This window comes from Plecotus auritus, assembly GCF_963455305.1.
Source record: "Plecotus auritus genome assembly, chromosome: 11".
Lineage (NCBI taxonomy): Eukaryota > Metazoa > Chordata > Mammalia > Chiroptera > Vespertilionidae > Plecotus > Plecotus auritus.
Window position 1 is genome coordinate 753108 of NC_137777.1, and position 14520 is coordinate 767627.

At 67.5% G+C, this 14520-nt stretch overlaps 1 protein-coding gene across 1 annotated transcript in view; it reads left to right on the plus strand.

Annotated features, from left to right (window-relative positions):
* Positions 1-1572: 1572 nt before the first annotated feature.
* The window catches only part of ZC3H3 (zinc finger CCCH-type containing 3), a gene marked incomplete at its 5' end in the record, with an annotated part of 45401 nt that continues 32453 nt past the window's right edge, over positions 1573-14520 (plus strand). Inside the window, 3 exons of the mRNA XM_080646645.1 lie at positions 1573-1660; positions 3245-4580; positions 5668-5864. Of these exons, the coding sequence (XP_080502771.1) occupies positions 1573-1660; positions 3245-4580; positions 5668-5864 (1621 nt within the window). The remainder of the gene's footprint in view (positions 1661-3244; positions 4581-5667; positions 5865-14520) is intronic.

Genomic DNA, 14520 nt, shown 5'->3' on the forward strand with positions numbered 1-14520 from the left:
GCCAGACGCGCTGGGAATGGGGCCTGGCGGGCAGGGACCTGGGAGGGAAGGGCTGGGCACTCAGATCCCGGAGATAACCCGCGAGTGCGCTGGAGGGAGCGCGGGGCAGCGCCGCGGGGGAGAAGGCAGAATGGGCTCCGGGAGAGGAGTCGGCCTCCGAGCCCAGCCAGGACGGGACGCGGAGGCCGGATGGCTGAGACCTGGCGGGGGGTGCCGGCTCCCGGAACCCCCTACGCTTCAAAGGAGCGCCCGGCGGGCCCGCCCTAGACCTGGACTCGGAGGCTAGCGAGGTCGGGAGGTCCCGTTCCGCAGGGACTCTGGGCGGGCGGAGCTGCGGGCCGTGGATTCCAGCGCGGCCTCGCGGGCCTTGGGGAGCAGCCAGGGGCCGCCCCGCCCCGTGCCGGGAGTCCACGCCCGGCAGCCCCGCCCTCCGGAATTCTCTGTGCCCGCCCCATCCCCCCACCCCCGCGCTTGCGCCCTGGTCTCCCGGCCCCGCACGCAGTGCCCGGCGCGTAGCCGCGGGATTACGCGTCCTGCCCGGCTCCCCGGCTTTCCCCGGCCGGCGGTGGGGCACGCGGAACCCAGCCCTCCCGCTGGGCCTGGGCAGGGGAAGCAGCCCTTGTCCTGCTTCAGGTGTGGGAGCCTCCGGCTCTGCCCAGCGGGAGGAAGTGCTGCTGGAACCCCGGCAGGGGCGCCCACGCTTCGCCCAGAGGAGGGCATGGGGGAGACGGTCCGGTGCGACTCACACCACCCTCCGTCGTGGTCCTGAGAGCCTGCTGAAGGGAGCAGCTGACGAATAACATTTTCTTTTTTTTAAAAAATGTTTTTATAGATTTCAGAATGGATGGGAAAGGGAGACAGAGAGAAACATCCGTAAGAGAACCCTGGATTGCCTGCCTCCTGCACGCCCCCTGGGGGGATCCAGCCGGCAACCCCGGCACATGAACCCTGACCTCCCGGTTCATAGGTCGGCGCTCTGAGCCACGCCGGCCGGGCAATGACAACATTTTCTTCCGGGAGGATCTCTCAGGGGCTGAATTACACTTGGCAGTGAGGGTCGATGCGGGATGAGATGCTGGGGTGAAGGACCTACGGGGGCCTCGAGGGCAGTTCTCTCCCAACCACTTCCTGCTCGCCCCTCCGTGCGGGATACAGGCGCGGGCGGCATCCGTGAGGAGTGGTCCCAGCCTGCCAGCCACCGGCCCCCCTGAGAGCCTGGCGGGAGGAATTCTCAAAGGGGTGCAGGCTGGGCTGGTAAAGGCGGAAGAACAGAGATGGGGGCAGGCGGAGGCTGGGAAGGGCTGTGCTGCGACTCGTCCCAGTCCCGCGGGGAACGAGAGCCCCTTCACCGGTGACCCCCACGGCCTTCCCCCCGCCCCCCTCCCCGCCTTCTCCTTCGCCCCGCAGTGACAGCTCCCTATCCTTTGCTCTGCGCATGCGTGGCCTGCAGGCGTTGCCAGGGCGACGGTGCGTCCCCGGAGACCCGGAGGAGGCCGGGCCTGGCTGCAGTGCGCAGTCTCGGAGCCGCTCGCGCTCCGCCCGCCCCGCCCACAGGGAAACGGTCGCGCGGCGATGACGTTGCGGGGGCCTGGCCGGGCGTCGCGGACTCGGGAGATGGAGGAAAAGGAGCTGTTACGGCAGCAGATCCGCCTCCTGCAGGGTGAGTCGGGCCGGGCTGGGGTCGCGCGTCCCTCTCTTCCCCTCACCTCAGGGGGACGTTCTCCGCCCTCCCGCGGTCTCCACAGCCGGGTCGGGCCAGGTGGGGCCGGGCCGGGCCGGGCGGGGCGGGAGGTGGGGGCCCGAGGGGCTCCGGGCCTGCGGGGTCAGCCCCTGCCCGGGGTTCGTCAGACGGATAACGCGAGCCTCTCCGGCGCTGTGGCGGGGGCGGCGGGGCGGTCGCTTAGTAACCGGCGGGAGGCGGCCCCCCCATCCCCGCGGGTGGGCGCGTCCTTCGCGTCCCCGCGCTCCCGGCCCCCGACAGTGGGCGGAGGTGCCGGTGGCAAAGCTCCCTCGGGCGAGGGCGGGGCCCGGTTTCCACGCGCCTTCCCTCCGTACGTCACTTATTCCAGACCCAGACGGCCCGGGCCTCAGTGTCCAAACTTTTCCAATTTTAGACCCAGGTCGGGCTTTTTATACTTAACATCCCCCTGCCCCCCCGCGCCCCGCTTAAGGTTATTTCCACAAAGAAGACCGAAGGACTGGGGAAGTGTGTACGGAGAGTCTAGGTGTGCTGGCCTTTTGTGGGTCACCTCTTGGGCTTCCATCATACCTGCCCCGAGGCGTCACAGGCCTGGACACGCTCTTTCTGGGTCTGGGAGAGTGTCGTGCCTGGGGGCTGGGGAGCCGGCCCGCGAGCTGGGCTGTAAGGCCCCCAGCCCTGGGTTGCCTCCTGCACCGGACCGTTGTCCAGGGGCCTCCTTGGAAAGGCCGTGCGGTTGTCAGCCCGCTGCCCTGGATCCTCCCCGCTGGTCAGGCCTGGCATCCCGAGGGGAGGACGGTGTGACATTCTTGTCAAGTGTTGGGTGCCCAGCGCTGTCAGTCATCTTACACCCATCGTCCTGTGTAGCAGGCAGGGGAGGTTGTTAAGGGTCTTGCCCCAAACCCCTCTCCACCAGCGGGCAGCCAGAGGGCCTCTGTGGCTGGCTGGCCCCTTCTGGCCAAGGCACTGCAGTATAGGCCTTGCTGGTCTTTTCATAATGAGTGACACTGCTCTTTTTTTTTTTTTTTGAAAAAAAAATGTTTTTTATTGATTTCAGAGAGGAAGGGAGAGGGAGGGAGAGATTGAGACATCAGTGATGAGAGAGAATCATGGATCGGCTGCCTCCTGCACACCCCCTACTGGGGATCGAGCCCACAACCCGGGCATGCGCCCTTGACTGGAATCGAATCCGGGACCCTTCAGTCCACAGGCCGACGCTCTATCCACTGAGCAACACCAGCCAGGGCTTCAAAGGATTGTGGACCCAGAATAATATTCCCAGCAAATAGGGAAGGTGATGCCACCGGGGCGCATGGTCAGGGTGGGCAACCAGAAACGGGACAGAAGCAGATCTGAGGGGAAAAGGCTCATGGGAAAGACAGGCCCACGAGGTTCAGGCTGAACTGTCAGTGAGTGGGTCTCCGCCAAGGAGGGGCTCGGAGAGAGATGGGGGTCTATGGGGTGTCTTGTCAGCTGATGCCCCTCCTGGGGCTGTTGCTGATTTTGCTCTGAGCCTCCCAGTCAGCCTGCGATTCTGTCTCCTAGGTCTGATTGATGACTACAAGAACCTCCATGGCAGTGCCCCTGCCCCAGGCCCCTCAGCCACGTCCCGCTGGCAGCCACCCGTCTACAACAGCAGCAGGGCCTTTGGGGCACGCTACTCTCGTCCGAGCCGGAGGGGCTTCTCCACGAGCCACGGGCCTGCGTGGCGCAAGAAATACTCCCTCGTGAACCGGCCCCCGGGGCCCTTGGACCCACCTGGCGACTCCTTGGACGCACCCAGTGATTCCTTAGACCCACCCGGGGACTGTGCTGCGCAGCCCGCCCTCGGGGCCGGGGGCAGCCAGGACCCCGCCGCCCAGCAGTATGTCCTGGAGAGACAGGTCCAGCTCAGTGCTGACCAGAGCATGGTCATCAAGATCAAACCTCCGCCCCAGCCCAGCGTGGCCGGTGCTGCAGGTGCCCCCCGGGGTTCCTCGAAAGAATATGAGGACCCTCCTTGGAGCGACCGCAGGCCTCGGGGAGGGGAGGGCGAGCCCTCTGGCGGGCAGCGTCCGCCCTCGAAGCCAGGAAGGGCCAAGGGGGCCTGCAGCATAGAGGACTGCCACCTGGTCTGCCAGAAGGAGGCCGGCAAGCCCCGGGTGGTGAAGTCTGTGAGCAGCTTGAGCGACAGCCCCTCAGAGTCCCGGCGGACGGTCAGTGAGAGCGCCATTTCCGTCAAGGCCCGCCTCCTGCCTCCCCACGTGCCCCAGCGCGGTGGCGTGGCCCTGGCTGTGAAGGTGGGCTCTCACCCTGTGGCCAGCTGTGCTGCTCAGCTCCTTGGAGACAGGAGAGCCGATGCCGGCCAGCCCGCTCACTCTGGCTCCGTGGCAGGCCCCACCAGACCAGCTTCCGGATCCAGGCAGGCCCCGGAGGCCTCGCTGGTTGTGTCCTGTCGAACCAACAAGTTCCGGAAAAACAACTACAAGTGGGTGGCTGCTTCGACGAAGAGCCCCCGGGCCCCTCGCAGGGCCCTCAGCCCCAGAGCAGCTGCGGAGAACGTGTGTACAGCGGAGCGAGCCGAGAAGCTGCAGCCCGGAGCCGACCCGGAGGCCAAACCCAAGAAGCCGGCCGTGTGCACCGCGGGGGCTCTCCGCAGCAAGTACAAGTGGAAGGCCTCCAGCCCCTCGGCCTCCTCCTGCTCCTCCTTCCGCTGGCAGTCAGAGGCTGGCAGCAAGGACCATGCCCTCCAGCTCTCCCCAGTCCCTTCGCGGTCCCCCCTGGGGGACAAGCCGGCAGTGGGACCCAGTGGCTTGAAGCCCCTCTTCAGTGAGACCCCAGGGCTCTCGGCTTACAAAGTGAAGAGCCGCACCAAGATCATCAGGAGGCGGGGGAGCGCCACGTACGTGTCCCAGCCGCCGCGGGTGCTGTGGGCAGTGGGCCGGGCCTGGCACCTCCCTCCTGGTGACTCAGCCGGCGGGAGGGCCGCCTGCAGTGATGGGGAGGGGAGGTGAAGCATCACTGGCCCCTCCTGGTCTCTGCCTGGTTGAGCCCGGGTGAGAGGGGAGCTGTGCTGGTAGGGATGAGGCCAGGCTACTGCTGAGTGCGGGGCTCAGCAGGGCAGGGCTTGCCCCGGGCCCCCAGCCAGGCAGGGCAGGTGGAGGCTGGTGCCAGCAAGCCCGCCCTTCTCCTGTTAGGAGAGGCTGCTGGGCAGCTCCATTCTGGGCACGGGGTCTGTGGGCAGGAGGCTCTGTGCCTGGCCTGGTGCTGGCTGGACAAACGCAGGCTTGTAGTGTGTCTGCAGGAGGAGCTGTCCCCACTGGGTGGAAGGCAGCCCCACGGTGGCCACGTGTCCCCTCCCAGCCTCCACCTTGTGGATTGTGAGAGGCTCAAAGATGGCGTGTGGCCTGAGGCCAGGTGGCTACTGCTGGCCATGCAGAGGGCCGCCCTCTGCCATCAGACGTGGCGTGGGCCCCATCCTCATGTGAGCGCCCCTCTGCAGGTCCTTCCCACCGTCTGACCTTGGTCTTTGCCCTGCCGGCCCTCCTGGATGGCCCCACCTTTTTCTGGGTGGTGGTGGCCTCTGTCAGGATGGACAGGAGGGAGCTGTGGGAATAGCCCCTTCTGTGGAGAGGGCTGGGGATGCTGTGGCAGCTCCTCTGGACACCCCGTCTCCTCTGCTCCCACCCCAGCTCCACTGGGGGCTCTTGGCCTGCGGAGGGGAGGAGACAGGCTGGGTGGGGGTCAGGGCCACTCTGCTCTGCGCCCCATGCCCGGGCTCAGGGATCCTGGGAGCCTCCTGCTGTGGCTGGGAGCCTGCAGGCCTGGTGCTGCTGAGGTGGGAACAGGGAGCTGGCCGGCGGGAACTCGGGCCTCCATTGGCTGCCTCCTGGGCCGATCCCATGGTGCTTCCATGGGGCTGTACCGAGTGGGCTGGGGGGTCGTCCTCCGGGGGGGCCTGTTATGAGCCGCTGGCTTTGTCTCCGCAGCCTTCCCGGGGACAAGAAGAGCAGCCCCCCACCAGCTGCCACCGCTAAGAGCCAGTTCAACCTGCGGAGGAGGCAGGCCCTGCGGGGGAGAAGCGGCCCTGTCCCGAAGAAGACCCCCCCCAAGGGCCTGATGCAGGTCACCCGGCACCGGCTGTGCTGCCTGCCTGCCGGCCGCGCCCACCTCCCCTTCAGGGAAGGTAGGAGGGCAGGAGGGGCCCTGGGAGGGGGCTCTGGGCAGCCTGAGCGGGCCCCACGCTGGCCCCGCTGCATTCCTGTTGGTGGAAGGAGTGGGAAGTGGGTGAGAGGGTGGCCGGCCAGCCATCCTGAAGGAGGAGGCGGGACTCCCCCAGGCCCCCGTCTGTCTGTTGGCCTGGGCAGGTCGGCTTTGCCCTCTGTGAGTCACTGGTGGGTAGTGGCCAGCGTGAGGGAGGTCGTGGGGCGTGGCCCGGCTGTGAGGTGCTGGCAGCACATGGGGGGACTGCTGGCACGGGCGGGGGCTGACGCCTGTGAAATACAGAGGCGACTGGGTTTGGGGCCGAGCAGGCGTGGCCCCAGGCAGTTCGACTTGGGACCTTCGCCCACGGAGCGGTGGAGGCTACCCTCTGCTCTCAGGGCTGTGTTGTGCCAGGCCCAGCTGAGGGCTTGGAGAAGGCTGGCGGGGACGTGTCTCAGAGCTGAGGGCCTGTGGGGAGCTGCCACTAGAGGGCGGCGTGGGCCCCAGAGGGACGTGAGGTCAGGCTGCAGGGCTGATTGCCCACCTGCCCTTCTTTGGCTGCCACACCCGTGTGCCATGGCCAGTGTGGACTTCCTCGCAGGTGAACCAGCAAAGGGAGCCCCATGTGGTGCAGGTGGGGAAGCCCAGCCCCAGCCCCACGGCCTGCCGTGCGGCCAGGTGCCCAGCAGAGGGCGCACTTGCCCCTCTTATCCCTGGGTCCCTCTTTTTTCTGGTAATTGATTGCCTAATTTCCTATTTATGTGAAAGAAAGCAGATATCAAGTAATTTGCAGCAATAACCTGCTAATGCGGGGCCAGTATCGAAACTCCCCTGTTCATTTCAAGTGGCAGATAAAACACGAATACATAATTATCCTCGCAAATTGGATTGTTTTAAATAACCAGAAGGCTGCGGCCGGAGAAGGCCATCCCATCTCCCTGGAGCTGCTGTTGCGGTGTAATTGCCGCGTTCAATCAATTCCCTGGCGTTAGAGATTCCATCACAATCAACATTAAGCTTTATTCATTGTGATGGCTGAGAGCCGGGCCATTTCTCCTCTTTTTCTTAACTGGCAAAATTAATCAGGGAAAAGATTTTAAACATTTACCCGTGCGAAAGAGGTCAGCTCTGCCACTATATTGCTCAGCAGATAAGGGGCTAATAAAAAGAAAATTGAATTACTAATGATCACCAGGAACAGAGTGTATAAAACCTGGCAATCGCCGGTTCAGGGAAAGGGAGAATCAATTTTCCTGGGACAAGGTGTGCTCATTTTTTATTTTGGCGCATATTATCAGCAATTTAATTTGAGAGCGCATAAACAGGAGGAAACAGTTAGGGAATAATGAGCCCGGAGGTGTAGCGTGCTGCAGGATATATGCTGTACACAATTTATTTGGCACAACAGATAATCACTTTAATTGAATTCAAAACTGCATTGTTCAGCAGGCTGGGGCCGCAGGCGGCTGGGGACGGGGTGGTGAAGGTTCCCTCCGCCTCCTCGCTCCCCTCCTCGCTCCCCGCCCTCCCGGGGGCCTGGCTCTGGGCTCAGAGGGCTCAGTCGGAAGTTGACTGCGTGGGGGGGCCTTGGGCCACCACGTGCTGGGGGAGCTGAGGGCCTCCTTCTCCCGCTGCGGTCAGCCTGCCTCTTGCCTTCCTCTCCCTTTCTCCTGGGCTGTCCGCTGGCAGCTGGGGCGGGACAGGGTGCCTGAGGAAGGGCCAGAGCGCTTTGCTCATGGTTGCACAGGGGCCCCGTGGGGCCTGTCTTGGGTGGGCAGGCGCTGGAGGAGGCAGGAGAGAGACCTTTCGTACACCTCAGCAGTGGTTTCCAATTGACCACCCGTAATTGCTGCAATAAGCACCCAGCCAGGGGTGCTCTCGGCCTCCCAGCCCCCATGGCGGGCCGGCTCTCTGCAGCGCCCAGGGATTCAGGGCCAGCTCCCAGGCGCCTCCGCCTCCGGTCTCGCTGGGCCCAGCGCTGTCCCTTGGGCACCCTGATGGCACCGGCTGCTCCTGTGCCCTGAGCCTGGCTCCCGAAGGCAGAGCTGGTGCTGCCAGCTGCTTGCCCCCAGGACGGCCGGAGAGCTGTGTCCTCCTGCTCCGCCCCCGGCCCTGGGCCCCGGCTCGGCTCGGGCTTCATGGTGACAGAGGTCAGGCACGGCTCCAGCCAGTGGGCGGTGCCTGTAGCCAGTGGGCGGTGCCTCCAGCCAGCGGGCGGCTCCTCCAGCCAGTGGGCGGTGCCTCCAGCCAGTGGGCGGCTCCTCCAGCCAGTGGGCGGTGCCTCCAGCCAGTGGGCGGTGCCTGTAGCCAGTGGGCGGCTCCTCCAGCCAGTGGGCGGCTCCTCCAGCCAGTGGGCGGTGCCTGTAGCTAGTGGGCGGCTCCTCCAGCCAGTGGGCGGTGCCTCCAGCCAGTGGGCGGTGCCTGTAGCCAGTGGGCGGCTCCTCCAGCCAGTGGGCGGTGCCTGTAGCTAGTGGGCGGCTCCTCCAGCCAGTGGGCGGTGCCTGTAGCTAGTGGGCGGCTCCTCCAGCCAGCGGGCGGCGTGCTGTGAGGCCGAGGAGAAGCCATGGTGGGCCGTGGTGTGGTCAGCTCCCAGAGGTCCCACTGCCCACCGGCCCCACACAGGACACCTGGCCTAGCCCACCCTCCGTCCCGCGCCTGGGAACCCCAGGACTGCACAGCAAGTGCGGAGGGTGTGGGCCTGGCCAGCTGCTCACCACTGTGGGGCAGGGCTGTGGTGGACAGGAGGGGCCCAGTGTTCATCTCTGACCAGCCCCTCCCTCCGACCAGCCCCCCCTCCCTCTGACCAGCCCCTCCCTCTCACAGTCCCTCCCTCTCACAGTCCCTCCCTCTCACAGCCCCTCCCTCTCAGTCCCTCCCTCTCACAGTCCCTCCCTCTGACCAGCCCCTCCCTCTGACCAGCCCCTCCCTCTGAGCCCCTCCCTCTCACAGCCCCTCCCTCTCAGTCCCTCCCTCTCACAGCCCCTCCCTCTCACAGCCCCTCCCTCGCCCCCTCCCTCGCCCCCTCCCTCTCACAGCCCCTCCCTCTCCCCCTCCCTCTCAGTCCCTCCCTCTCACAGCCCCTCCCTCTCACAGCCCCTCCCTCTCACAGTCCCTCCCTCTCAGCCCCTCCCTCTCAGTCCCTCCCTCTCACAGCCCCTCCCTCTCAGTCCCTCCCTCTCACAGCCCCTCCCTCTCAGTCCCTCCCTCTCACAGCCCCTCCCTCTCAGTCCCTCCCTCTCACAGCCCCTCCCTCTCAGCCCCTCCCTCTCACAGCCCCTCCCTCACAGCCCCTCCCTCTCCCCCTCCCTCTCAGCCCCTCCCTCTCACAGCCCCTCCCTCTCCCCCTCCCTCTCACAGTCCCTCCCTCTCAGCCCCTCCCTCTCACAGCCCCTCCCTCTCACAGCCCCTCCCTCTCTCCCTCCCTCACAGCCCCTCCCTCTCCCCCTCCCTCTCAGCCCCTCCCTCTCACAGCCCCTCCCTCTCCCCCTCCCTCTCACAGCCCCTCCCTCACAGCCCCTCCCTCTCCCCCTCCCTCACAGCCCCTCCCTCTCAGCCCCTCCCTCTCACAGCCCCTCCCTCTCCCCCTCCCTCTCACAGCCCCTCCCTCTCAGCCCCTCCCTCTCCCCCTCCCTCTCAGCCCCTCCCTCTCACAGGCGGTGTAGGGTCCCGGGAGGCACTGCGGCAGCACTCACTGGGGAGGCAGCCCTGTGTGGCCTGCGCTGGCCTCAGGGCTTCAGGAGGGTCAGTGGCGGAGCGAGCCGTGCCCTGGGTGCCCACAGAAAGGAGGCATTGTCTCACCCACGGTGCTTTCCCAGGGTGCTGTGCGGCTGTCAGGAGCAGGGGTTCCGTGTAGAGTGGCCAGGCTGCTGGGTGGGCCAGGGGCTGGGGGCTACTGGCTCTGCACGGTGGGGGCAGAGGAGCCTGGGGGTGGGCCCAGGCCAGCCTCGAGCCCAGCAGGGCCAGCGCCGGAGCTCCGGGGTGTGGTGTCATCTCCGTGTCCTGTGCTCCTCCTGGGGTTTCTCCAGGCGCTGGCAGCCCGGGCAGGAGCCTGCAGGCTGGTGCTGGCACTGCCTGGCCCTTCCCATGGCTGTGGCTGGCCAGGGGCTGGCCCCGGGGCTGCTGTGCGGCCTGGGGGTCTGCGACCCCTCACGCTCGCCTGCCCTGCGTGTCAGTGGGTTCCATTTCCTGCGGCAGCACCGTCAGGCAGAGAGCAGTTAAGTCGGGTCTGAGTTAGGGGCTCGGGAGGCAGCGCCGCAGTCCTGAGTTCTGCATGAATCCCCAGCCGTCGGACGGAGGCTGCGGTTTACGTTTTTTGGGGCTGCGCTGATTATTGTTCCCAGAGCCGGCGTGTGCCCACAGCAGAGCGATGCCCGGCAGGCTCAGAGCCTCGGGGAGCCGCGACCTCTGCGGAGCTGGGGCGCCCAAATCCAGAGCCTGGGAAGCAGGGGTGGGTTCTCAGGACGCCTGGAGCTTGCATCAGGGGCCTGGGGGCACCCTGCTAAGGGGCTGGGTCCCAGGTAGGGATGGCTCGGCCTGTTCCTTGTGTCTAACGACGGAGGTGGGTGCCCAGGGTGTCACTCCTTGTGTTCTGGCCTGAGGCAGGGCCTCCTTTCCCGCCCAGCTCTGCCGCCCTCTCCCCTCAGCCCTCAGGCCTCTCCCTGCAGCCCGACCTCCTGAGGTCTGTCCCACCGGCTCTCCTGGGCCCAGCCCTCCTGCCCCCAGGGCAGGGCTGGGTGTGGCCAAACCTCCACGTGGATGTGGGTCTTGGTCCCCTGGGGACGGGCCAGTGCCCCTTGGTGTCCCCTGCCCAGCGCAGGGCTGGCGGGCAGGGCTGTGGGAGGAGGCAGCTCGCCGCCCGCAGGACACCTTCTTTCTGCCACTTGCTCCTGTGCCGTCCCTGTCCTGGTAAGCTGGCCGTCACTGGATGTCACCTGCCCCGGGCACTGCGCTGGGTACGTGGGCAACGGGCCAGCCTGGTGAACCCCCGTCAGCCTGGGGACAGAAAGGGCGACGGCAGCACAGACGTGACTCTGGGTGGCAGAGAGAAGACAGGGACTGGCCAGCTGGCCGGGAGGCAGGGAGGAGGTGCCAGGCTGGGCAGGGCTTCCTGAGGCCCAGAGAGTGGAGGAAGCTGGGGGGGGGCCGGGGGCTCCTGAGCAGGGCGCACAGCTAGTTCCAAGGTCGGGGCAGGTGTGCACTGAGGGTGGCTGAGCTGGGCAGGAGGGCCCCAAAGCATCTGGCGCTGACCGCCTGCCCCGCCTCCCACAGGCTGCCAGGCCCCCGGGACCCACCCCAGCCCGCTGCACTAGTGACGGCTGTGCCAGGCCCTGCACCCAGGCCACCCCCTTCCTGAGGCGGAGATGAGGCTGCGGGCCCTGGGCCTCCCTGTGTGGGCAGCAGCCTGCACCTAAGTGTGGGCCTGTGTGCCCTGGTGTGGCTTGCTGGGCGCTCCTCCGGGGCAGTGCCAGGCCCCAGGCTCCCTGCCAGTGCGGGCTGAACACAGGGCATCGGCCCGAAAGGGACAGCTGGGAGCGGTGGCATGGGCGCTTCTCTGTGCCCCGCCAAGCCCTGGTGAGGCAGCAGCCAGGAGGTGCGGGCGGCCTTCCTCAGCAGGACCTGGTGCAGCGGGTGAGGAGAGGGCAGGGCTGGCCAGCATCTGGGAAAACCCCAGGAGGAGCGCAGGGCAGGCTGCTTCCCAGCAACCGCGGACGAGGACAGGACACCCCGGGAGCCCCGCCTAGGCCTGCGTCCCCCCGCCTGCGCCCCTCCTCAGCCTCGGGGCGGGAGCCGGGCCGCTGGGGCTGGGGCAGGGGCAGAGCTGCTGTCCCGCTGGCCATGAGCAAGGCCTGGGCTCCCTGAGGGAGCGGCCTGGCTGCTCCGTGTTGGCTGCCGTGCTTGGGGTCTGTCAGGGCGGTGCCTCCGTGTGTCCGCCTGGGGTGGACTGCTCCTGGGCTAGCCCTGTGCCCAGGGAGCTGCCCAGCACACCACCCGTTGTCCCTCTGCAGGCTCCGGGCCTCCTCGGTGAGCTCCCGAGCTGTGCTGGGCTCCCGCAGCTCCCCTCGTTGTCCTTTCTGAATCCGAGGGATCAGGTGGCGACTGGGGCTGGGGGGAGCCCAGCCGGCTGTGGAGGCTGGGGCAGGGCCGTGGGCGCACGGTGCCCCCCACAGCCCCGGTGAGAGCAGCCAGCAGCCCTAACCCCGAAGGACGGACGGGGCGCTGTGTGAGGCAGAGCCTGCTGGCCCCGAGGCCTGTAGAGTGAGAAGGGCTGTTGGGGCGCCTCCAGAGGCGCGTCGGAGGCGGACGTGAGGACTGAGGCCCGGGGGCCCAGCACCAGGACACGGTCTCGGCTGCTCCAGTGCTGGGGTCCCGGGGCCAACAGAGCATGGACAAGCTGCCTGCACCCGCTGGGGGCGGGGGGCACCGGCCATGTGTGCAGACCCCGCTCGCTGCCTGTGACGGAGGCTCCGGGGCGCGAGCTGCCTGCGTGGCCCTGGGCCCTGCCTTTGGGAGCGGGAGCGCATGGCTGGGGGCGCGCCCGGCTCTGGCTGAGCCTGCTCCACCTGGATCCCCCTCGCTTCCCGCCAGGTTCACCTCTGTCTTTGGGGTGCGCCTCCTGAGCCTGGGGTGTGCTGGGGCTCGCTGCTCCCACAGAGTGATGGGGAAGAGGAGGGGGACCCACCCCCACAACCTACAGCGACTGTCAGGGAGCAGCCCACCCGGTCCACCCAGACGGGTGAGATCTGGGGGTCGGGGGAGATGTGCGCGGTCCGCGGCTCCTGCTCGGCGAGGGCAGGACGGGGCTCGTGCCGCTCCAGCGGGTGTACGAGCAGGGTCTCCATCTCCCTCTAACAGAGCCTGACAGGCCGCAGCGGCGCCTGCGTCTCGGGCTGACAGCGTTGTCATTAAACACCAGGTAGTGTGGGACGGCGGCTGACACGTTGTTTGTCATCGCGAGCCGCCTGCCGCCTCAGCCTGCAGTGCTGGCGGGCTCAGGTGACGCGTGGCCTGTCAGCTGCCGCTGTGACTTGATCATCGGTAAGTGTTTGTCAGGCTCATGCCGGACGGATCGCCGACTCGGCTGCAAGAAGGCGGTGCTGAGTGCCTTCCGGCTTCTGGGCGGCGGGTGGGGAGAAGCCGCGCAGGCGAGAGGCCCGGGGCCGGGCAGGCCGCTGCCTCATCCTCCCAGGAGGCGCTGAGGGCTCCTGCAGGGCCCTGGTCCAACCCCCCTCCGGCGAAGCTGTGTGCCCCCCTTGCCCGCGGGAGCCCGGTGCCCCCTCACCCCTGGGAGCCGTGTGCCCCCTCACCCGTGGAGCCGTGTGCCCCCCCTCACCCGTGGAGCCGTGTGCCCCCTCACCTGTGGAGCCGTGTGCCCCCCTTGCCCGCGGGAGCCCGGTGCCCCCTCACCCCTGGGAGCCGTGTGCCCCCTCGCCCCTGGGAGCCGTGTGCCCCCTCACCCGTGGAGCCGTGTGCCCCCTCACCTGTGGAGCCGTGTGCCCCCTCACCCGTGGAGCCGTGTGCCCCCTCACCCGTGGGAGCCCGGTGCCCCCTCACCCGTGGAGCCGTGTGCCCCCTCACCTGTGGAGCCATGTGCCCCCTCACCCCTGGGAGCCGTGTGCCCCCTCACCCGTGGAGCCGTGTGCCCCCTCACCCGTGGAGCCGTGTGCCCCCTCACCTGTGGAGCCGTGTGCCCCCTCACCTGTGGAGCCATGTGCCCCCTCGCCCGTGGAGCCCTGTGCCCCCTCACCTGTGGAGCCATGTGCCCCCTCGCCCGTGGGAGCCGTGTGCCCCCTCACCTGTGGAGCCGTGTGCCCCCTCACCTGTGGAGCTGAGTGCCCGTCTCGCCGGGGCAGCCCCAGGCACAGGCCCGAGGTTCTGATTGCAGCAGCGCTTTTCCGCATTTGAAGTGCCGGGAGCCATCGGCAAGCTCAGGAAAAGCGGAGTGATTTATTAGACTCATAAAAATTCATGCTTGCGATTCCAGTCATCCCCGTCTGAAGCTTGTTAGAGCGCGGTCCCTGGCAGCTCCCGCCGTGTTAGCGCGGGGGTGGGGCGCCCATGCTCCTGCCTTGGCGGCCTTCGAGCTCGTTGAGGAATGGCGGGCCCTGCACGCACAGGAGTGACCGTCCGGCGGGCGGGGCTTTGCTGTCAGCTGGGGCTCTGCTCTGGCCGGAGGGAGTGGAGGGCCAAGCGCTGTGGCCTGCATGCTGCACCCCTGCGGCCGGGCTGGGCCAGGAGCAAGGCACTGTGAGGGCTGGCGGAGGGCAGCGGGACCCCTCTCTGCAGGGCAGGCGAGGTCTGCGGCGTGTGCCCAGCAGACTACAGGCGTGGCGTGGCCTCCTTGCTTGCCAGGCTGGGTCCATGGGAGTGGAGCCCCCCGCCCTTCCTGTGACCGGAGCATGTCTGCTGGGCCTGGCGGGCAATCACTGTCCTTCCTGGGCTCCGTCTCCCAGCCGTGCACCTGGGAGCGCTGTGCCCCGCCTGCTGTGCCGTGCAGTGGGCACTGTGGTCTGCGGAGGAGATGGAGGACAGAGGCTCCCGCTTCTCCCGGCAAGGGTGCTCCGCCAGAGCCGGCCAGAGCCGGCCGCCTGTGTCCTCCCCTTCCCACCGGCCGGAGCCAGCCTGCCCCGTGAGCACCCTGC